Here is a 22,515-nt window from a genome sequence, read left to right as displayed (position 1 = left end):
GCACTTGGTGCATAGGTCAGAGTGATAAGGATGTGTGTGGGCTCTGTGCCAGTGCTGCACTGTAGCTCCCTTGGGTCTGCTCTGTAGGCAGAGAGTTACAGCTGCAGCTGGATGTGTTTCCTGAGAAGGATCTTCTTCCCAGGTTTTGCCCGTTGCAGTCTTTAAATGTTGCTGAATGGGAGTGGGTTTCCTTGGAGATAGAAAAGTATAGATAGATTGATTGCTCTTGATTAAACTAACTCCCAATGAATTTATACTGTTTAAGCTTAAAATCTGGCCTTGCATCTGCAGAGTGCCTTGGCAGTGGTGCCTCTTCCAGAATTTAGGGAGGTTGTTAAAACCCCACCTCTAGGAATGATGCTAGACCCAGAGACACAGCTGCAGTGAGTATGACTGAAGAAATATCTTTATGCATTGGGAAGCTTGACAGAATACTTGTAAATGAGGAAACTTGCATTATGGGTTGAACTGGGTTAACTGAAACCTAATGATTGTATTTCATCTCAAGCTCACTGGAAGTTCAGATCTCACTGATCTCTGGAACTGAACTGTCTCAGATGAGCTTCTCTCGGGATGGAGCAGAGGCAGCTCCTTGCTTGCAGGTTATCCTTGGCCTGTGGAGCCCGTGCTGCCCTTTCCCTCACCTTTGCTTGTCTGGTGTGTTGCAGATGACGTGATCCAGCTGACGGCCATGTGCTGGATGCGGGAGTTCATCCAGCTGGCCGGCCGGGTGATGCTGCCGTACTCCTCAGGGATCCTGACGGCCGTCCTGCCGTGTCTGTCCTACGACGACCGCAAGAAGAGTATCCTTGTAGCTCAGAGCTGCTCCCCTTCCATTCCTGCTGCAGCAGCCCTCAGGGAAACGCCTGTTCCACTGCCTGCTTCCTGCCCTTGGGGTGCAGGTCCAGGAAAAGTTCTCCCACCAAGTGCTAACACCCACAGTGCCCTTTGGATGTGAGGGGGCTTGCAGTGGCTGGGCTGGGGCAGCTCTGATGGGGCTGCAGGGGCTTCTCCATGGCTGGCACCTGCCCATGTGTGGGACTGCATGTTCCTTACACTGCCTTCACTCAGACATCAAGGAGGTGGCAAATGTGTGCAACCAGAGCCTGATGAAGCTGGTTATCCCAGAGGATGATGAAATGGATGAGGCCAAGCCATCAATGACTATACCAGCAGAGCCCACCTCAGAGGAGTCCCTCTCCAGGCCAGAGGCAGTCACTGCTGGTGAGTCCCAGTTGGTCTGGGCCAGTAGAGGTGTAAGGAAGGTTGAGGGAATGTTCTCAAAAGAAGTTCTTGAGTTGGTTTGGTGTCCTGAAGCTGCTTAGAGTACATGGGACCTCTGTGCTTTATTTGGAAACATGTTGCATAGATGGTCCTCTGGTGAGACAGACACACTTGTTGAAGGCTCCTTGAGAGGGTCATTGGTCTGACCTGGAGCCCAGGTGGTGCTGCATTGCTGCATGCCCTGGTGAGCATCCCCATCCTTTCACCATGCTCCCCTTCAACTTAGTCATCAAGTTGACCTGAAAAAGATAATTTCTAGGTTGAGAGCAGGCATCATGACCCAGAGAAGTGTTCAGAGAGCTGTGTTAGTCCTGGGAGAGCATCAGCATGTTCATGGAGGAGGATGTGTGTGGTGGGGAAGGATAGAGAACAGAAAGGAGAAGAATTTTGGATCATTTCCAGATTCATGGTGCTCTCCAGACCATCTTGCATGTATTGTCCCAGTCCTAAAATTTCCAGAACATAAAAGGTGCAAGTTTGCAAATGGGATGGGAGACGTGAAGGAGGGTTCAAGTGAAAGAAACAAAGTGGTGCCCATGAATCAATGCTTGGGAACAGCAGTGGTGTTAGCCCTCCAACATCCCTTGGATGCTGTGATCTTGGCATAAACATTTCTTCTGTCACAACACATCTTTGTTGTCTAGGTGTGTGAAATATGTGTAAATGTTTAAATCACAAGGACTCATCTGAGTTCTTCTAAAGCTGTGCCTTCAGCCCAGTGCTCTCCTGTAACACGCCCACCAGTGCTTTTGGAAAATCCTGCCGTGAGAGGGAGCAGGAGGATGGGATGAAGACTGGAGGATTTCCTTGTCCGACAGCAGCAGTGGAAGGCGGGGAGGCCGGGGGCTGCTGGGGGAGCTGCCTGGGCAGGGTGCAGTGGCAGTGGGGGCGTGGGCAGCAGTTGGGATGGCAGGAGCACGCTGCAGGCGCGGGGAGGTGCAGACAGGACAGCATTGGTGGTTCAGTGGTAGAATTCTCGCCTGCCACGCGGGAGGCCCGGGTTCGATTCCCGGCCAATGCAACTTGCTTTTTCCTTCTGGTTTTTATGTGTAACGTGGACCCAGGCATATCCAAATATCAGTCTGAATAAGCATCTTAGTCCTCAACAAAGGTTCAAAAGCTTTCATTACCTACCTCTGTACAGTTTTTTTTACTAGAAGAGATAAAGCAGAAAAATTTACTGCCGTAGCACAGCAGTATTGTATCTCTTGTATTAAAATCTATCACAGAAGACTTTTAAAAGATCAACAGAAAGCTTAATTGCTTTATTTTGAACCCCTCTGGTGTCAAATTGCACTTGAAGCAGTCAGGATCAGATAAAATTCTGATGCCTTTCTATGAGAAACTCAGCTCTGTTCCTTGGGTGTGCTGATGTGGTGATGTTGCTTGTGTGAGTAGAGGCTGTTGGCACAAGGGGGCACAAAGAGTCAAGTTCATCTTGTAATGCTTTGTCACTGTGCTTGTGAGACCCAGTTTTAGCATGGAGCAGAGGTTGGAAAGCTGTTTGAGTCACTTGGCTTTGGCCTGGAGTCAGGCTATGGCCGAGTGGAGATATCCTGAGTTGGATTCTAGCTTCTCTATGCATGTGGTATATTTAGGAATTGAAATCAAGAGTCAAAGGCAGCTCTGCAGTTCTGAGCTACTTCTTTGAGAATGGTTGGAACCATCAGCAGGATGTGTCTGGGTCTCTCTTACAGAGGAGGGGACTCAGTTTGGGGCAGTGGTCTGAAGCTGTGCCCATCTGTATTTTGCTGGGGAAGTGCAGTTCTGTACCAGCTTGTCTGGCATCAGAGAAGGGCTTGACAAAAAGAGTGAAATGCTCACTGCAGGCAGAAGGATTCCCTTGGGTCCCTGGACCCTCAGACAAGGACTGGTGATGTCTTTGCAGAAGGTCATGCAGCTCTCCAGCCTCTCAGTCCTGCTGTCTACCTTCTCCATCACCCCACTAGCTGTGTCTCCTCTTTTTCTGCCCCCAGGTTCTCTGGATGCATCTGGTGACTCCAGCAGCAGTGTCTTCACAGTAACCAGGTAGGGTCTGTTTGTTGCTTCAGAGGGGCTTGAGAAGAAGGGAAGGCTTCTTGGGGTACAGATAATGACTGACAGGGGCTGGGAGGCAGATGGGGTCTCTTGGGTTCCAGTAGGGTGGATGACTGGGGATGCTCTAGGAGCTGACTGCTTCTCTCTGATGTATTTGCACCAAAATGGCTTGTCTATATGATGAACTGAGGTGTTTCTTCCCTGAAGAGCCTGACCCTTTCCATGCTGCTGTCTTGGCAGCCTACCACAGCCCAGATCTGTGGGGCTGGACCTAGGGCTGAGCAGGTCTTGGCCTCCTGCCAGCCTTTTGTGGCATTTGTCAGCCCTGCCCAGCACGATCTCTCCTGCAAATACCTTTCTTCCCATCCAGCTATCCGAACCGGGGGACAAATCCATCTGTTCTAATAGCTTTCCTTTCCTCCTGCTGCCTGCAATTCCTTTACTCAGAGGCAGTGATTTCCAACACTTTAATTGTGCTGATGCTTATTTTTATTTGTTGTTGTGATCCCCAAAATAGGATTGCCTTGCTTTAGCTGCATCCTACCAGAGTGATGCCCATCACAATACATCCAGAGCAGTGCAAGCATCAGCTTTTCAAGTTGATGGTCTGTACTCTCTGTTCCTTTTTTGCATTTCTGCACAGCCCAGCTACTCCTTGGTCTTAATGATGCCCTTATTTTTTTTTTTTCTTTCTTGGAAGTGCAGGTCATTTCATTGGCACCTCAGTGTTGCTTTATGGTAGTTAAATTATTTTCCCTGACTTTTTTGTGGTTGGTGTGTCCTGACCCTGCTCAACTCTTGAAGTTTAGCAAGTGCAGAAGTGGATGTGCATAGGGCTGAAATGGGGAGCTAGGTGGGAAAAGAAAAAGAAGAGGCATTGAGTCAGGAGGATAAGTGATAGCCATGGCTCTGTGCTGAAGATCTTGTACATGAGGGAGAGAAGGAGTGAAAACTGAAGAGGGTCAGAAGCAGGGAGAGCTGGGATGACTTGTCCCAGTGTCACTGAGAGCCGGAAGGAAAACAGCTGCTCGAGCTGAAATGTTCTGTCAGCAACTCAGCCACCAGGGAAAACCATCTGGGACAGAAGACAAGACCCTCCATATCTTTAAGAGACCTGGCTTTGCAGAGGGACTTTCCTGAGCCCTCCTTTGCCCTTTTCAACAGGAGACTCCAGGCTTCACCATGGGGTTTACCTGCCCTGTGTGGCCTCTCTGCGGGTCCGGTGTTGGCACCTGAATAATTTTCATTGCTGCATCGGTTGTGGGGGACTGACAGGGGATTGAGGGAGGGCTGTACACGGCTGACAGGAGCCCTGGACATCTGCCTGGTGCTCCATGCATTGCTCAGGCTGTGTGGCTTGGCTGGAGCTGGAGGAAGGCGGGAGCTGGCACCCGTGGCCCTCAGCAGCCATAACTCACACCGGGGAGCGGCAGCTGCCGCACGCTGAATGCCCACTGGGTGTCAAGGCAGGACTGCAGGACACCGCTGTGTTGCTGGGAAAAGCTGGAAAGCCTGCAAACAGAGGAAGTTGCAGCTGCCTTTTAAGATGAAGTCACTCTGCTTCTGTTTTTGTTCTTTTCCCCCCCTCCCCCAGCGATCCAGTGAGGGAGCATGGCCGGGCGCCAGGCATGCAGCTCTCACGCCCCCTTCCCCTGCCCTCCCCAGCTGGCTGCAGGGGGACAGTGCTGCTGCAGCAGGGGAGGGAGGACCTTGGTCAGTGGGGGCAGAGGAGATCATGGCCTGGTGTCTGCAGAGGGCCATGTTCTGGGAAGATGGCATCCAGGAAGATGACAAGGCCTGACTGCTCAACACATGGATGCTGGGCACGTTCCTGTGGCCACAAACTGACACACGCAATCCCCTTGCTCCTAAATTGTGTTTAAAAATTCTTCCCAAGTATTTGCCAGCTTTACTTGGGGGAGTTTCCTGGTGGCATCCACTAGGAGATGGAGACTGTGTCTATGCCAAGACAGAATCTGGGGCTGCTGGGAGAGCCTGGCTGTGCAGGGCTGGAGGAGTTTTGGGGTTCCCCATCCAGATGGAGGCCCCACTTCTAGCTTCTGCAAAAAGTGTCACTGGAAGTGGACCAGAACCATGTTTCAAAGGCACTGGGTCCCTCTCATGGCCTGGCTGAGCATGCTGCTGCTGTGTTAGCTGGTGTGAGGCTGGATCAGGAAGGGGAGGTGGAAGCATGGCTGCTGGAGCAGAGCCCGGGCTTCCTTCCATTGGTCTGAGCTGCCACAGGAGAAGATCCAGATGTCTGTCCTGCGTCAGTGGGCCAAAACAGCTGGAAAGTGCTTTTTAGGCTCTTGTAACTGCATTGGTGTTTCAAAACAAAACCTGGACAGTTTGAGACAAATTCCTGATGGTGCTACTGGGCAGAGGGTTGGGCACAGCTGGAAGCTGTCAGTGTTAGGCTGTCTGCATGATGGGACAAGGTTGATGGGATCACAGTCCCTCACCAAACTAGATAAGGGACATGAATCTCCAAGAAGAGCCTTTGTGATACTTCTTGCCTTAGGTGGTGGTCAGCAGCACATGGACATGTAAAGTTGTGTGTTGCTCTGCAGAAGGGGCAAGTGGCTGCCACGTGGCTGAACTGCCCAAGCCTACAATTAAAGCAGGCTTTTAAATGTGGTAGTTAGTGCTTCCTACAAAGCTAAAATAGCTGCTGCTTCTCTCATGCTGGAAGTTGCTACACCCCCATGCCCAGAGCCTGATGCACCTTGAAGGTGCATCTGGGGAGCTCATAGAGGTGGGAATACTTTGGTGGAGGATAGGAATGGTGTTGGGTGCTCTGCAGCACCCAGGGAATGGTTGGCTGAAAACAGCATGGTGGCTTGCTGTGAGCTAAGGCACCAAGCCTGCCTTGGAATCCATTCTCCAGCACCTTGTTTTGCACAGCTTTTAGGTCCAGAGTGGCTCTTTCTGGCCCTTCTCTCCAGCCTGGAGTGAGGAGATGGCTTCCCTTTGCTGCTCCCACTTCATGCTTGGGTGGGTTAGCTGGAGGGGAGCCCCAGGCACGCTGCCCCAGCGCTTGTCACAGTAATCTCCAGCTTGTTGGACTGGATGCCTCTGCCTAGACCTTGGCCTCATCGCTTCCCTGGGAGATCTTGGAAACTGCAGTAAGCAGAAGGAAGCCAAGAGCACTGAAATGAGAGCAGTGAAGGACAAGAAAGTGACAGCTTGTGGGACCAATAGCAGAGAGATGCTATTTATCTCCTGGCCACTGGCTCGAGCTCGTTGAGCAGCACAGCTGCCAGCCTGTATGAGAGCTGCCCTTGTGACTTGGACCACAGTGAAAGAACCTGGATATTTCCACCCTTGGCAAGGCCATTTTGCTGGGCTTGCCTAAAGGGTAGATCCTGGCCTGGACCTTAACCTTGTCTGAAAATGGGGTCAGGAAAGCAGCTGGACCAGGCAGGAGGCCAGGAGAAAGAAGACAGCTCAGACATTGGCAGAGAAAAGGTGACTGCTTAGGAGAGAGAGAAGGCAGAAGCCCTTGAAGAAAGGGGAGAAGTGAGAAAATGAATTGATAAAGGACATGGAGTGAAAAACATTGCTGTGGGTTGAATGTAGTGGGAAAGTAAGCTCAGTCCCCATGCTGAAGGTGCTTTCTGAAATGGGGGATGTGCTGTGGGATGGGTCTTCTGCCCTGCCACTGAGCTTGAGCAAAGACTCCCAGTGTTCAGAGGTGAGAGCCAGCCCCCATCATTGCTCAGTTTGCCCTGAAAGCTGTTCTCACTGTCACAGGCGAGCAGCGGGGGCGGTGCCAGAGCCAGGCTCATCCTCGGCAGGAGAATCTGGGGTAGTGGGTTACATGGAAGTGATTGCATCTGACATCTGCCCTGCCGCAGATGCCGGCGCTGGGAGCGGCGTGGCAGGCCCAGGGGATCACATGGATGCAATGCCATCACTGCTGCTCCCTCTGCCTGGGGATTAGGGAGAGCCAGGCTGAGCTGCCAGCCCTGCTCTGGAGCTGCAGCAGTGCTCAGCTGCTGCCATAACCTCTGCAAAGGGGGGTAGCCCGTGACAGTCTGGTGCTGCTCTATCCCAGAGGATTGGTGAGAGGTTTTTAGCCCAATTTCCCATGTTCATCAGACCTCTCTCTCCTTTCACGGTGATGCCTGGGTTTTGTGCTGAGTAAAGGAGCTGCTTGTCCACCAGCAACCCCCCTAAAAGGTTTATCTGAGCAGCTGTGGACAGAGGGTAGCTGGTGAGGAGCTTTTCCCAGCTGGAATCCCTCCTAGTGGGAGCTGAGCCCAGCAGAGCCGCAGGGCAGTGGTGCACAGTGTGGCTGGGGGTGCCTGGCTCCAGGTCAGCCCGGTGCTCCCAACCACCTCTGGGGTCCGCTCAGGTGGGTTTTGCCTTGAGCCACCCAGGCTCTACCCAGGTACTGCAGTGATGGAAAAGGGGTTTTCATGAGTGATTTTAGCACAAACCAGATTGGAAATTGCTCATAGAAGCAAGATTCTACAGTGCTGTTAGAAGTCCAGCATCAGCAGACAGCAGTGCTGTGGCAACCCATGGCCCCCTGCATTCTGCCCACTTATCTCACAGCAGCGTAGAGCTGGTGGGATGGGACAGCATCAAGGCCACTTCCAAACTGCCTAGCTTCAGGCACGAATTCTCTGTGCTGTCCTTTTGGCCTCTTGCTTCTGAAAACATGCATTACTCTGAGGTGTTTTTTTCCCCATCCTGTGCAGGCAATGTGTATATTTGGTGTAGAGGTGTTACTGGGTCAAGGTTTCATTCTCCTCTTCCATCTGAAGCCCTGTACTGGGAACATTGCAGGCTATGCAGCTGCCATGGGAGATGATTTTGTAGGAAAACCAAATACAGTGTTCATTCAGGCTGGCTGAAGTGAACTGGGATGCTGTTCCCTTGGACATCTCTCCCAAACTCCTCATGCTCTGGGTCCCTCCTTCCCCTCAGTTCCGTGTGTCTGAGCATTTCACCCTCGGCTGTTGTTTTCAACATCAAAGGGAAATGCAATTTGCAGCCCCCAGCATCTGTTACGTGAGGCAGATCAAGCAGTCAGATCCCCCAGGGCTCTGAGGGGCTGCAGCCTCCTCGTCTCGCCCTTACAACGTGTGTCCTGGGCAAGATCAAATCCTATTAAGCCACAGCTCTACTTGCAAATTATACCGTGAGAAATCTGCCCCTTAGGATTTCTTATCAAACAAGATGCATGGCAGCTCTGTGCAGGCTGGAAAAATCAGCAAGAGCCTGGTCCAGCCTTGAATAATTCAGTACTTTGGGTACAGGGGGTGTGACATGGCTCTTGAGTGCAGCCTCCTCTTGGTGGTCTTCTCCAACCATCTTGATTCTAACCATTATCTCTCCTTAAATGAGTCTCTTGTGGCAGGTGCTTCTCATATTCTTGCTGTCAAGGAGGTGGGAAACCATCAGGTAGATTTCAGGATCACAGTCAGCACATAAAAATGCTGTATCATAACAATTTATGTGTTGGGATCACCTGTCCCAATGCAAGTCCCAGCTATTAGGGAGAAAAACTGGAGGACCAAGAGCTAAGAGTCTACAGCAGCTGTCCATTTCTAACAGAGGCAATGCAATGGTGAACTAAGCAAGTTAATTCCTTTCATACCTTGTTTATGATGAAGGGTTATCCTGATCTTTTGGGAAGCAAGATGAAGGTGTCAAGGCAGAGTTGTAGCAGAGAGTTGCATCCCAAACTCACTGTTGGATGGGGCAGTGAGATCTGCAGTTCTCAGCACAAATCCATTGGGATCCTTGGAACCTGGATGCCTTCATCAGGTTGGAGTTGAATACACATGGGTTAATGTTCTCTGAAAGTGTTAAAGCTGGTCAGCCTTGAGGTGGATTCTGAGTGTATTTTATGGATCTCCAATCTTTGAATCCCAAATCTGGCTGCTGCACTATGGACCAGTTTCTCACACAGCCATGATACTGTTTTCATTTAGAGTGGTGCCTTCCCACATGTAGGTACCAGCTGCTTTGGGAAAAGTGGTCACACTCAAAGCACTGGAGATTTCTGTTGCTTCCAAAGCCTTATAAGAAAGGAGAGTGACTATTTACATAGGTAGATAGGACAAGGGGGAACAATTTTGAACTAGGAGAGATTTAGGTTAAATGTTAGGAAGAAACTCTTTATTCACAAAATGGTGAGGCACTGGCATGGTTTTCACAGAGAAGTTGTGGATGGCCCACTTCTGGAAATGTTCAGGGCCTGGCTGGACTAGCAACCTGATCTAGTGAGGGTTTGAGCTGAGGTGTTTGATGCAGCCTCTGGAATGTTGTAGACTTCCCCACCATGGGAGGAATGAGTTGGATGTCACGCTGAACCAGCCTCTTTTCTTTCCACGCAGCTGTGAGAGGGTACAGGTGACCCTGAACCTGGATGGGATAGTTCAGGTGCTGGACTACCACCTTAGTGATACATCCATTGGCATGATGACCAGAATTGCAGTCCTGAAATGGCTTTACCACTTGTACATCAAGACTCCTCGGAAGGTAAGTTGGGGGCTCAGCATTCAACTGGGTTTGTCAGCTCCCAGCCTGTTCCATTGCCTTGACAGCAGTGCAAATTGTCATTGTCTTGGTAGTTTTGCAAATGTGTGTCCACTTGCCTTTTCTGAGAAGGCTTTGGCTGCCAGATACCCCATAGCTTGAGGCAGAAGAGCTCTCCAGCTCAGATGGAAAGTGCTGGTGAAGCTCTTGGCAGCCTCCCTCAGGGCAGGTGTCCTGTGGCTGGGCATGACCAGGCCTGTAGGACTGATGCCACCCATCCTTGTGCTTGCAGATGTTCCGACACACCGACAGCCTCTTCCCCATCTTGCTGCGGACCCTCTCAGATGAGTCAGATGAGGTAGGTGCTGCAAAAATCCTGGAAACTTACTGTCCCCACATCTAGCTGGGATTTGGGTTTTCTGGTGGGACTGAGGTATTTTGTAAGGCTTGGTCAGTGTTGGCACTGAGGGGTTTTACCCTGTTGGCCAAACTGAAGAAGACCCAATGCAGAGCCTGCAGGTACTTGCCCAGCTGAAAACCCTGCTCTCTTGGGGGTTCTCTGATGTATAAACATTGTTCTCCATCTCTGAGAGTTGGTCCTTGAAAGGGGCATCACCCATGGGACTGGGGTCATGGTAAGAACCTTGTTGAGTGGGAGTTCTGGTGCTTTCCAACAACTGTGTAAAGATGCAAGGGGGATTGTGTCCAAGCTGGCAGTGCCAAATCCATATTCATGAGGCATTTAAGCAGCACCCACTGCTTGGACAGCAACAGCAGCATTGCCTGGCAGGGCTGCAGTAGATGTGCAGTGGCATCAAGTTGGATAGGAACCACTCAGCTTAGAAGTGAGCAAGGATAATCAGGCAGCAACCTGAGCCAGCTTGCTCTGCTGTTGAGCTCTTCATCTCCCACCTCCCAAGGTGCTGCACCATTTTCCTGCTTCCTTGTCTTGCTTCTTCACCCCTCTTCTCTGGTTCCAGTCATCTCAGTTTTGGTGGTGTTGTTGTCTTATCCCCCTGTAAGTTGCTTCCTGGAGCATTTCAGTGCTTGGGTGGGAGGCCAGCAGCATGGCCCACAGCTGGCCCGGGCACTGGTGGAGCCTCCACCATCAGCTGGATCCTCTTGCCCAGAACTACAAATGATCCTGGCTGGTTTCTCATCCCAGACCTTCCTCATGGAAGAAAAATCACACGCTGTTCTGTGCATTACATGCTCAGAGCACCAAACCTCAATCTTGCAATAAAATCCCATGTGTGAGGGGTCGTTAAGACAGGAGGGAAGGGAATGAGCAAGCAAGGGAATGACTTGCAAAGGCAAGCAACTGCCTGGCCATTTTCCATCCCCTGCTGCTTACAATGCAGACCTTTCCAAAAGAGTCCCCGAGCACACATCTGCCTTTGCAACGCTCTAGAAAGCCTGCATCTTGCAGATAGTCTCTCCAGCTTGGCAGGAGATCTCTGTGAGTCATGTTGCAATTACACTGCTTATTAATATTTGAAAAAAACAGTGAAGAAAGGACCCTGGTGGTGCATTTCCTCCATGTGACATAACTGGGAATGGCTCAAAAGTAATTTTAAGCTGATTTATTTAATCCTGGCTTCTATTCATTTAAATGTTTGGAGGTGGCTTTTTTTTTTTTTCTGTAAGGAAATCCATAGACGAGTCAATCCATTAAACACCACTACTCAGCTGGCTGTCAACCAGATTTGCTGCTTTCTGCAGAGGAAATAGAAATGACTGAAATAGTAGGGAAGTTTTGAGCTGGACATTTTTGGGAGTGATGAGGACACTCTGAGCTAACTGACCTGCTATGTCAGTGCCTGTTAGAAAAGGGGATGTGGGGTGCTTGATTAGGCAGTGCAGTATTTGTGTGCACAGTCATACTGTCCCATGTCACCTGCAGGCTGTGACCCCTCCCCAGAAGCTGCTGGATAACAGCCTGGGGATCACCTGGTTAGCATGGGGACCTAAACATCAGCTCTGATGAGGAAGCATCTCCCTCCTCTTTTCAGATAAGGCTGTGCACATTGTGTGGTGTAGCATGAGGTGTACACACATCCTCAGAGGGTTTTTGTGCTTTGTCCTGTGATGCTGCCCTCCCCAGCAGCAGTGCCAGTATCATCTTTATTCCCAACAAGGTTGAACATCCTTCTGTAGTGCCTAGAGTTCTCCTGGCTCCTGTACACAGTTTGGAGGCTACCTGTCATTCTGCTGATGTGCCCTGGAGCAGTTGTTTGTCACCAGCTCATCACCAAAGGACAATCTGGCTTCAGAGGGTCAGTGCTAGTCTGCGCATCAAACTGAAAGACTGTACTCAGGCACCTTATTTTTATGGTCTTCTCTTGCTGAGCTGCTCTCAGTCTCTCTCTGCATTGCCATAAATAATCAAGCTCAAAGCAAAGGAAGACTCATGCTGGATGGAGCCAGATCCATGCCCCTTAAGTTCTCACCCCTGTTTTTGTCATTCAAGTAGCACAGGGTGTTGCACCACCTCCACTGTGCTGAACAGAGGCCAGTAACTCATGATGCATCTGCAGTGTCCTGAGTCATCTCTGCCATCTCTCCTATTCCCCTTCCTACCCAATTCTCCTGTGCCAGTAAAGAAATGGTCAAGAGACCTCGTTAAGATTCACAAAGGCAGCACAGAGAAGTTGGAGCAGAGCTGAAGCAGGCAGTTCCCTTTGATATGTAGACAAGTCAGGATCCAGGATTCCTCTCTGTCAGATGCTGTGCTGCTGCACTGCGTCACCTCATGCTGCTTCCTGTGCTTTCCTGACAGGGAGATGTTCTGTCCTGCCTTTGAGACCTGGTTTTGAAGGCAATCTATGAAAGCCCTGCTTAAAATTTGATGTGCTTGAAAACTTCCTTACAAGACGTAACTGAATCCTGCTGGGAGTGGGTTTTTCTGCACTATCTGCTTGCTGCCCTGGTTGAAAAACTGATGTTAGGAAGGATGAAAAGTTAGGAGATGCTGTTTGGGAGCAGTGAGTGGGACCTTTCCACCTGCAGGCTTAAGGCACCACTGCTGAAAAGAAGACACGTTCTTCAAATTGCCTCCTTTTGCAAGTTCATGGTGCAAAGGCAGCTTTGGATGTAGTCTCTCAGTTCCCTGGATTCTGAATGGATCCAGGCACTGAGCTGGAGTGAACACAACAGGAGCTGAGGCATCTCTGAGAAAACTGCAAAGCAGTGACGCTACTTGGTTTCTTTCTTGGCTTTGTTTTCCTTTTTCCGGCTCCAGAATGGAATGGTTTCTTTATGGCTGAATGTGTTCCTGTTTGCTTATCTGCTCCCCTCCATCTTGTTGGGGGTTGAAAGTTGTGCTGGGACTTTTGTCTGAGTCATGCAGGAATGACGCATGAGGTGGAGCTGGTGTCTGATGTGAAGCAGGATAGACTCTGGCTTCCTCAACTCTGCTAACATGAAAACCTGCCCAGTGGCTGGGCCAGGCTTCCTTCAGAAGTCTCCTCAAGAGTTGGTGACCTTCTCTAGAGAGTGAACTAAGCCCTTGACTGCCACTGACTTTGGAGGGCAGGTTTAGATGCGTTACTAAGAAGAAATTCTTCCGCGTGAAGATGGTGAGACCCTGGCACGGGTTGCTGAGAGAATCTGTGGCTGCCCCATCCATTAAAGTGTTCAGGTTGGATGGGGCTCTGAGCAGCCTTTTGTAGCAGAAGTTGTCCCTGCCAGTGGCAGGGGGGTTGGAACCAGATGGTCTTTAAAGGTCTCTTCTAACCCAAACCATTGTGTGATTCTGTGATGTACTTGGACCTCTCCATGACCCTCAAGCCAACTTCCCACAAGAAGCTGAAACATTCTGCCCTCTCTTGGGTTTCCACTATTAAGCTAGAAGAGAAGAAAACCCTGGGATGGTGGTGTACTGATAGTCATCTCTTTCCTTTGCATTTCCTGCTGCTGTGTCTCACTGCTGCACTGCAGGGTTTCAAAGCCAGGTCTGTGCCCTGCTCTGAGCTCTGCTGTCACACTGAATCCTGGCAAACTTCTCCTGTCACACCCAATCCCAGTACAGTGACACTGAACAAAGGCTTGTGCCAAAGCAAATAGCTGTCTTAGTGTGGCTTGGTTTGGAGCTTTGCCCTGTTGGGTTTAGAGCCATTGTCCTCCAGCTCCTGGCCTTTCACCTGCCACAGCTGAAATATTGTGATCTGATGCAAAGCAGAGGTGTAAGCTAAAGACAGCAAAGAGGAGAACTGCAATATATGTATGCCTGACTTTATTTAAACTTTTTTTGGTGGCAAAGCTTCTCTGGAGGGAGACTCAAAGCTATGAGGTACTGAAGCAAGGAGGCAACTGGTTCTTGAGAGGGACCCTGAGCGTGAGCTTGGGACTGAAATGGGGTATACAGAAATGTGTACAGTTCCAGTCAGATAGTGGAAAATGCAGTTAGCCTGGTTTACCATAAGTGGAAGCAGCTTGTAAGCAGAAGTGGGGTGATGCTTTCTCAGTGGACTCAGGACCACCTGGTTTAACAATAATCTATGTGCTGCATCCTGCAGAAATAGGAAGTTTCTTTGTGGGGATTCTGATCTATAGGGAGCTTCTTGGCTTAGGCCCAGTTTCAGACCACAATTTCCTAACTTACATATACATATGTATATGCAGTTTTATCTGTACAGTGAGCAACTGGGGTAAACTGGCAATCTGGGCTTGAGGTGGGGCTTGTAGCATTCCAGGGTGAAGTTATGGAGCAGACTAAAACCACAGAAAACCTGACTGCCATGGAGGACAAGCAATCTCTGTCCTGGGAAGCTGACTCAGGGAGGGTCTAGGGTGGGATGGAGATGTAGGATGCAAGATTTGGTGAGCTGGGCTTTGGGTGCCTGGTTCCCTGTGTGCAGAGGGAGGTGGTGGGTGGGAGACAGCAAATAAAAGCGAGCCCTTTGCCTGTCATGAGCTCTAGGACTGTGGGTGTTGAGTTTAAAGGGTTTCCAGGCATCCAGCCTCCCCCAGCATAGCCTGAAGGGATACTCCAGGGCTTTTCCAGCCCCATCCACCAGCTGGACCTGTGTTGCATCCTTCCCTGCCCTCAATGCATGAAGCAGTAGCACTCATGGCACTTGGACATGGTTTGATTGTGAGCATGGTGGTTGGACTCTGTGATCTTAGGTTTTTTTTTTTTCAATCTTAAGGATTCCATGACTCCATGATCCTTGTGGGTCTCTTCCAACTCAGCATATTCTGGGATTCTATGATTGTATGAAGTACCTCCTTGGCATCCTGCCCTGACTGGCATCAGGTGGCATGTAGAGCTCCCATGTGTGCTAATTAAACACATTTAAAGGGGTGCTCTGAGCTGTGACAGTGTTGGGTGCTGCAGGCCTGGCCCTCACACCCCCAGCAGCAGGGACAGTGAGGGATTTACAAAAGCAGGAGGGTAGGCAGGGAGTTTTCAGGTTCCAGTTTGTTTTGGGATGGCTGTAGCTCTGTTACCAAGTGCCTTCCCCCACTGCCAGCTGTATTTGCTGGTGCTGTGAGCATGTGTCAGCATGACCTGGCAGGGTTTGCCCTGGGGAGGAGAGGAGAAGCCCCCGGGCCTTCTGCCTTCCCTCTGCTCCCCATCCTCTCCTGGGAAGGCAAAAAAAGTAGATCTTGGCAAGATCAGAGGATAAAAGTTGCTGTGTTGGGGACCTAAAAAGAGGTTTGGTTAAACTGGTGTGGGAAGATTAATGATGGGCTTTCTTTTCTTTTTCTGTCTTTAAAGCTGGAGGCAGGGGGGGATGCAAGTTTGCTTTTCACACTGTGTGTGTCTGGGGCTCAGCCAGCCTTGCTCCTGGCCACTCCTGGCTCCAGGACTGCCTGCCCATGCTCACCTCCTTCCCTGGCTACAGCTAAAAGTATTAGAAGGAGGAAAAATATAAAACAAATGGGGCTGTATTTATGTTGTGGAGAAGGAGAAAGCACCCAGCAGCATCCTTGGCTTTTCCTTGTCCCCACTGGGTCTCTCCACCACCTGCAGTGCCCATCCTGGAGATGCCATGGGAGTTTCCACAGCCTCCCAGATTTTTGGGCCTCTTTGAAGTGCTTTGCAGCCCTTCATGTTCTTGTTTTCTGTCTTGGTATTATCTTGCTTCAGCTGAATTCCCATCTTCTCCTCCTTAGCAAGAAAAACCTGATCTTGAGTGCCCCATTTCATTGCCCAGGGAATATTAGATGTCCACTAGGACATCCAAGGCCATCCAGGAGCATCTCCCTGCTGCACACAGGCATTTTAATTTATTCCTGTTTTTCACAACTTATCTGTAAATACCAGCAAGGACAGCACCTTGAGGAGCCAGTCCTTACCCTCCCACTGCATGTGTCCCAGGAGCTGCTGCTGCAGCCTGCTCTGGTGTCCTAGTAGTCATCATGTGCTGTGGGATGCTAAGTCTCACTCCCAGGGGTCTGCAGCACATTTGGGGTCCCCTCCCCTTCCTCTGCCTTGGGCTGGGGCCAGCCCAGGGTTCTGACAAGAGACAAATGCCCCCCTTCTTGCAGGAGCATCGAGGCACCGCTTTGCACGCACAGGGAGGTGCATCCCACCCAGCACACCCCATCCAGGGGCTGCTTCCCCCGTGCCACTGCCAGCAGAGCTGCTCTCAGCTCCATTCAACCAGAACAAGCGGCAAATTAACCTGACCTAGATCTGGAGAAGCTGACAGTTGTGTGTGCCCTCAAAATCTGTGCTCTGGAGGCAACGCAGGGAGAAATCTTGCCTATTCTCAGAGAGGAGAAATAGCTGCTTATTTATAACTGTCTGGAAACCTGCTTCTCATTCCCTGGCCACCCAGAGCTCATCCTCTTCCATGCTGCTCTTCATCCCTGTGCTGGGAATGGCTTGAGACGTTGGACAGGTCTCCCCATCCATCATGACGCTGCTTCTCCTGCTCCTTCCTATTTACACTAACCAGGCACACGTTTCCCCACAGCAGGGCACACTGTCCTATGTCTCATCACCACTGGGAAACCTTCCCAGAAATCCCCTTGGGACCAGAAAACGCCCTTGGGGGCTGATCCTGCGGGCTGGCTGTCAGGATCACACCTTTGCCTGGCAGCAGGGCTGGGCTCTGCCCTCAGCTCCAGCGCTGTGGGTCCGAGGGCCGCGGGGCTCCTGAGGGATGGGCCCGGCTCGCTCCTGGCGCAGCCGGCCGTTGCCATGGCAATGGCAGGATATTGCTTTCTTACAGCCTCCTGGCTCGCACAAAGCCAGCCAGCTCCAGCTCTGCTCAGCACAGCGATGTGCAGTGCATACCAAGCACTCCTGCCTTTGCTCTGTCCCCAGCTGGGAACCCTCTCCAGAGCGTGCGGGAAGAATCAGCGGGAGCTGGAACTTCCTGCCTCTTTCCCACGGCTGGAAAACCCCAGCTCTTTGCTGCCTGCTCTTCCTCCCAGTGCTCATGTACTGATCCCTCCTGATTGTTATTTCCTCCCATGTTTTTCAGTGGCAAAATTCAGCCTATGCTGCCTTTTCCACCTCCTGCCTGTAACCTACCACAGGGGGGATATTCCTTAACCTCTCCAAAGCTGTGCTCTCCCTGGATACCCTCCAGTGGTGCTGGTCTCTGCTGCCCTGACTACCCTGGCCAGAGCATCCTGAACCCAAGCAGGATCTCAGAGATGGGGCTCATGACACAGCTCTGAGAGGCTGGATTAAGGATCTGACCTCAAGGCATGACTCTGAAAGCTTTGTGATGCAGCAGGGTTGTTTCTTGCCTAGCCTGGGGGCTTGGTTGTGTTTCCTCAAGCTGTCGGAGCTGCTGGTTAAAACTCAGCTGGGTGATGTGGCTGGGTGGGGGCACCAGGGCAGCAATGAGTGCAGCAGGAAGGCAGTCATGAGTGGCCAGGTCATGCTGAACATCAGCTACACAGTGCCTCAGCTCCTGGTTGTGTTGGGTTTGGTAAAATGCACCACATGAATGAGAGTCCTGGCTCTTGCCTGACTGCCAGCCCTCATAGCCAAGCCCTGAGTCCCTTTGCCAGTTTCAGCCAACATGACTTGGAAGCCTTTATGGGTGTTATTTCCCCATTGTGAGAGCCTGAGAACCAAGCTGGTGCCTGTTCAAAGGCTGCAAGTTCAGCTGAGTCACATGATGAGCCACTAGAGAACCTACACAGGGCTTCAGGAGAGCTGGCATCCTGGGCTCTGCTCAGAGACATCCTCCACTTGAAACTAAACACAGCCAGCATCTCTGTCTGAGCCGCAGGTGCTTGAAATCCAGGCAGGGAAGGAGGACCAAGGTGTTCCCTCTGCCAGGGACCACAGACTCCTCTCCCTGGAAGAGGATGAAGGCTGGTGATAGCAGGGTCCTCCCACGCTGGCAGTGAGCTCCCAGCCTTGACAGCATCACAGAGGTGCTGCATTCTTCAGGGACAGAAGTAAAAGTTGTTGTCTTTTTTTTCCCCTGCCTTTGGGAGCTGTGAGTTGAGACTTAATCATGTTTATAGGCACAGGGTCTTCCCAAGCATGCTGGAGCCTTGTGGTGCTTGTGGCAGGCTGCTTCCTCACCAGTGCCTAGACACCACACTGCCTGCTCTGAGGCTGCTGGGGGCTTGAAAATCAGCCTTAATTACAAAAAAAAAAACTCCAAAAATGCATTTAGCTTAAGATATCTGTGCAAAAGAAAAACCGAGGAGCTCCTCTTTCTGATTTTAAGGGGTTGTATTTTCCAGCATGATAAAAAAAAAAAAAAACAACCATAGTTGGCTTTTTGTTTTTCCAAGGGTAGGGGTTTTCTATGTTATCTCAGAAACTAAAACTCATATAACTGCAGCTCTTCAGAAAGATGCATTGTGAGTGTACAGGGAAAGCCTGGGATGCTGTTCTGCTGGGCAGAGTGTGGTTGGGATGTGCTGTGCCAGATGTTGAGGAGTAAAGACGTGGCAGTTGACCCTTTTTGGCAGCCTTTTTGCTCTGCACAGCCGTGCTGCACTTAGAGCATCAGGGACAGCTCATGAAACATCTCGACCCAAGGACGTTTGAATGAAGGGGGACCCAAAATAGCCTGAGACATGAGAAGGGTTGGGGATGGAAAAAAAAATCCCACCCAGTAATAACTTCTCCAGAAGTGCCATATATAGACTGATTTGGTGACTTCTGGAAAAAAGGAGCTATGAAATCTGAATGGCAGCTCTGGCTTGACATCCTGAGCTGAGCCTTCGCTGGGATGCTGCCTTGCAGAGGGGAGCTGGCTGGCATGTGCCTCCAGAACATCCCTGTGCTCTTGCTGGGATTGTCCCAAATCTGGGGTTATGAAGGGAGCACAAGTCCCAGATTTCCACAAGGTGGGACAAGGGGAAAGCAAGCCCTATTCCTGGTTGTGTAAATTTGGTTTGATTTCATATTCTTCCTTGGGACTCTCAGAGCAGAAACTGGGGTTTTTTTTCTCTTTTGTCTTTCCTTCCCCATCCCCTCGGCGAACATTTGAAATTTCCACTTGGAATTTTGTAGGTAGCCCTCTTTTACTATACCTTTCTCAATGTGCTGGGATTTGGTGTTTGCTTCCCACCTCACCCTCTCTGTGTGTGGATTTGGGAAGGAAAGCTCACCCTGCACCATCCCTCTCTCCACAGGTTATCCTGAAGGACCTGGAGCTGCTGGCTGAGATTGCTTCTTCCCCAGCAGGACAGACAGAGGAGGGTCACGGTCCCTCCGATGGCTCTGACGTGCGACCTGGCCCCGTGGAGCTGCATGTCCCAGCCAGGCCTGGCCAGCTGAGCTCCTCCAGTGAGTGCCCCTGTGCCACAGCTCCGTGCCTCCCTGCTCCTGGGCTCTCCCCGTCTTCCATGGCACCGGTCAGGTTTGCTCGGGCAAAAGGAGAAGCTTATTTTACAGTAATAAATCAATGTCTTCATCCCCGCCCAGCATAGTTTGGGAATCGAGTCTGCCATGGCACAGAACAGGGTGCTGCTTTTATTTTTGCTGCTTTTTCCCCTTGTTTGTGTTTTGGGGATTTAGGGCTCAGTTTAGCAGCAGGATGCCCCAGAGGCCAGTGTGGAGAGATGTCGTTGTTGTCCTACTTTTTATGGGACCTTGGGCTCCAGCGTCTTTTCTCCTTGTAAAAGCCCTCAGAGCCCTAGAATCAGTGCAGGATGAGATGCTGGCTGCAATCCCAGATCTCCAAAACATCCATAGATCTGCAGAGGGATCCCTGTGCCAGGCTGCCCACATTGGCTATGAACTGTTATGTTGCTCTGAGTGCCTGGCAAAACCTCAGGAGAGCGATGAAGAGGGACGATCCTATTTTCTGGGGACTCGGGAGATTAAAAAAAAAATAACCTTTCATTAATTATCCTGCACACGGGGAAATTTTTTTCACCTTCCCTTGTCTGTGGTTCATGCTTTACAGTTGCTTGGCTTCTCCTTCTCCTCCTCTGCTGCTATTTAAGGGCCTCCCTGTTGTACTCCCCAGGCCAGGTTGTCCCAGCCAAAAGCACGTTTCATGTGAGCTTTGGATTGCAACCCAAGCACTGAGCCAAGGCTGCCTCTCCCTGCAGAGGATGCAGCCACAGGGCCTTGCAAAATCACCACCAGAGTGAGAGGCTTTGCTTTCCCATCCCCAGGCTTTATTTTCTCTGAACATCCTGGATCGCTCACCCCTCCCTGGTCTTATAAATCACTGCACCAGCAACCAGCTTGGGTCTTTGGCTTTTTAGGGTGGGATTTTTTTTTTTTTGTGGATCTACCTGTTTCCTGCTGGCAGCTTTATCTCTGCAATGGAGAGGTGAGGGCTGCAGAGCTGGTGACCTCCCTGAGCTTTCTGCAAGTCCCATCCATCCTCCCACTGTCAGAAGTGAGACTGCCTGGGTGGAGCAGCTCCTGCAGCACTGGCCAAGCAGCTGAGGAGCTGCAGTTCAGCTCACACTGATGGTTGTCTGAGGTTTCCTTCCTTCTGGATGATCTAAAAATAGCAGGCTGGATGGCGTGGATCCTAACGGCTGCCGTGGCCCCTGTTAGCTATCTGGAAGAGCAACTTGGCTTCACTTACTCAAATGTAACCTTTAAAAAGAGTCTGGCTCTCCCCTCCTGGAGTAGATCTGCTGGAGCCAGAGCTCCTGTTGCCCCAGGGTGGGACAACTTGCCCCCACACAGGTCCTACTGGGCTCTGGCTTCCTCACCTATTTTCCTCTTCCCTATAATGCACCAGAAAATTGTTCCTTAAGAATTTATTTGGAGCTGAGCTTTGCAGGGTCATTGGCTTTTAACCAAAGGCAGATGTTTTTGGGGAGAGGAAAAGGAGCTGGTTCATTGGCCTTGGGCGTTTATCATGGCCCCAGTCCCGTCTGGCTTTGGCCACCCAAGGATGAGACCGGATGGGCTGCTGGGGAGTTCCCCCAGGGAAACTGAGGGTCAGAGCTGGGCCAGGACCTTCCTGGATTATGCCTTGAAAATCAGAGGCTCCTGGAAAATACTCCTTTTGCCAGAAGACTTCTTGAAGGGAGGACTTTTTGGAGCAGGACAGTGGCCAGTGGAAATCCCCATGTCTGAGCATGGTCCTGGATGGTGAGAGCAAGTGAGCCAAAACTCTGCCATTCCCAGGCAAAAATCATGAGGTGATGGCAACAGAGAGAGGGTGTACCCCTTTCTGGAGTCACTGGTTTTGTACTGGGATATATGGGATTGTTCCCTGCTGTGGTTCAGACAGTGCTGTATTGGCAGTAGGATGGATGCTGTTGTCCCATTAGAGTGGGGGCAGCAGGGTCCCAGCTCTTCTCCCCAGGGTTAAATCTCTCCATTCCTTCATCCACTTTAGACTGAGTTGCCCTTGAAGCCAGCAGTGGGAGGAGAGCTGTTGAGCTATCCCAACCCAAATCCTCTCCTATCCCAGAGGCCCTTCCAAATGTGCAGTTGGTGGCTTTGCAGGTAAACAAGCAGGGTCACCCTTTGAAATCCTTGAGCTCGTGGCAGATTTCCTGCGGTGCTCTCTGTCCTGGCGCTCCAGGCTTGGCTAGCCAAGCAGTAAGGGCAGGAGTGGAGGTGGAAGGGGCCAGTGCCCCCACGGTCTTCCCCGCGTTTCCTCTCTCTCCCTTTCTTCCCTCGGGATGTGTTTATGCAGTTGTTTCCCTGCCATTGAGTTTGGTTTCCTTCAGATGCTGGTTGATTAGTCAGGAAAGCCGTGTCCCACTTCCGCAGCCCGTTCCCAGCTCCAGTTTTTATTTAGCCACTTTGTTCTCCGGTTACGTAAGGTCAGCTGCCCTCGACGCCTTCTCCAAGCACAATGAACTGGGGCCAGCCCAGCTCAGCACTGCCGGGGAGACCCAGCACCTCCTGCTGGCCTGCTGCGGCTGCCCTGGGAGAGGGTGGCTGGTTTGGCCTCCAGGATTGTCACCCTGGTACCTTCTGCCCACTTTTCCAGGGATAAGGGCTGCGGGGCTGTGCCCAAAAGCTTCCCGGTTTTTGGAGTGATTGTGCAAATGCCAGTCTGGTCAGTACAATGGGAATCCAGTGCCTGCTTTGCTTTGGGAGTGTCTTTTCCAACCATGGAAAGTTGAGACAAGTTACAGATGACCTGAGAGTGGTTGTCACCGAAGTGAGCAGGTCAAGGGAGGTGGTTCTGTGCCTTTACTCCACTCTGGTGAGATCCCATCTGGAAGACTGCATCCAGATTGGGGGCCCTCAGCGCAGGAAGGACAAGGACCTGTTGTAGCAAGCCCAGAGGAGGCCACAGAGATAATCAGAGGCTGGAGCACCTCTGCTGAGGAGACAGA

The 22,515-nt window shown here is 51.1% G+C and overlaps 1 protein-coding gene and 1 non-coding gene across 2 annotated transcripts in view; both read left to right on the top strand.

Annotated features, from left to right (window-relative positions):
• Positions 1-22,515, top strand: part of VAC14 (VAC14 component of PIKFYVE complex) — a 58,463-nt gene that overhangs the window by 8,245 nt on the left and 27,703 nt on the right. Inside the window, exons 8-13 of the mRNA XM_059481394.1 lie at positions 669-803; positions 1,072-1,224; positions 3,261-3,312; positions 9,672-9,816; positions 10,106-10,171; positions 19,381-19,534. Of these exons, the coding sequence (XP_059337377.1) occupies positions 669-803; positions 1,072-1,224; positions 3,261-3,312; positions 9,672-9,816; positions 10,106-10,171; positions 19,381-19,534 (705 nt within the window). The remainder of the gene's footprint in view (positions 1-668; positions 804-1,071; positions 1,225-3,260; positions 3,313-9,671; positions 9,817-10,105; positions 10,172-19,380; positions 19,535-22,515) is intronic.
• On the top strand, positions 2,235-2,305 carry TRNAG-GCC (transfer RNA glycine (anticodon GCC)). Its single transcript has one exon. It is a non-coding gene; the product is annotated as a tRNA-Gly (tRNA).

Source organism: Ammospiza nelsoni, chromosome 13 (assembly GCF_027579445.1).
Source record: "Ammospiza nelsoni isolate bAmmNel1 chromosome 13, bAmmNel1.pri, whole genome shotgun sequence".
NCBI classification, from domain to species: domain Eukaryota; kingdom Metazoa; phylum Chordata; class Aves; order Passeriformes; family Passerellidae; genus Ammospiza; species Ammospiza nelsoni.
Note: the sequence above shows the minus strand (reverse complement) of the source record. Positions and strands in the feature narration are given on the sequence as shown.